The sequence below is a fragment of the Myotis davidii genome, unplaced genomic scaffold (genome assembly GCF_000327345.1).
Source record: "Myotis davidii unplaced genomic scaffold, ASM32734v1 scaffold81, whole genome shotgun sequence".
NCBI lineage: Eukaryota > Metazoa > Chordata > Mammalia > Chiroptera > Vespertilionidae > Myotis > Myotis davidii.
Genome location: NW_006291554.1, coordinates 260,070 through 260,515, shown reverse-complemented (window position 1 = coordinate 260,515; position 446 = coordinate 260,070). Strand labels below are relative to the sequence as shown.

At 50.7% G+C, this 446-nt stretch overlaps 2 protein-coding genes across 2 annotated transcripts in view; both read left to right on the top strand.

Moving 5' to 3' along the window:
- LOC107183284 (deleted in lung and esophageal cancer protein 1 homolog) overlaps positions 1 to 335 on the top strand; it is a 6,844-nt gene extending 6,509 nt beyond the window's left edge. The window contains exon 3 of the mRNA XM_015564861.1: positions 205 to 335. Within this exon, the coding sequence (XP_015420347.1) occupies positions 205 to 335 (131 nt within the window). The remainder of the gene's footprint in view (positions 1 to 204) is intronic.
- A 5-nt stretch (positions 336 to 340) lies between these two features.
- The window catches only part of DLEC1 (deleted in lung and esophageal cancer 1), a 45,468-nt gene continuing 45,362 nt past the window's right edge, over positions 341 to 446 (top strand). The window contains exon 1 of the mRNA XM_015564860.1: positions 341 to 425. Coding sequence (XP_015420346.1) covers positions 341 to 425 — 85 coding nt within the window. The remainder of the gene's footprint in view (positions 426 to 446) is intronic.

Genomic DNA, 446 nt, shown 5'->3' with positions numbered 1-446 from the left:
ATCTATCTCTCTCCCTTCCTCTCTGTAAAAAATCAATAAAATGTATTTAAAAAGAAAAAAAAAAGAGCGAATTAACGATTGCTTAACACATTCCAGAACGGACGGGTGAAGATAGGTAGTTAGGAACAAGGTTTTGCAACCAGACTGTCCTGGCTGTGTCCACTAACCCTTTCTCCATTGAGTTCTAACCTTTTCTCCAATAAGCTCACCTGAACACAGGTGACGCTAGTGAGGAGCGTATTTATGACAATGACGACACCGACGACGCTGTGGACGAGGGAGGCAAAGCGGAAAAGGCGGGGCCAGCAGCGGAAGTGCCGTTAGCGGCGTCTTAGTTGCCATGGAGCCCGGACCAGCCAGAGACCGCCACTCCTCCAAGTCTGGATCCTACGCGTTCGCGGGGTCAACATGGACGACAACCTCGCGTCTGTCGCGGATCTGCCGCC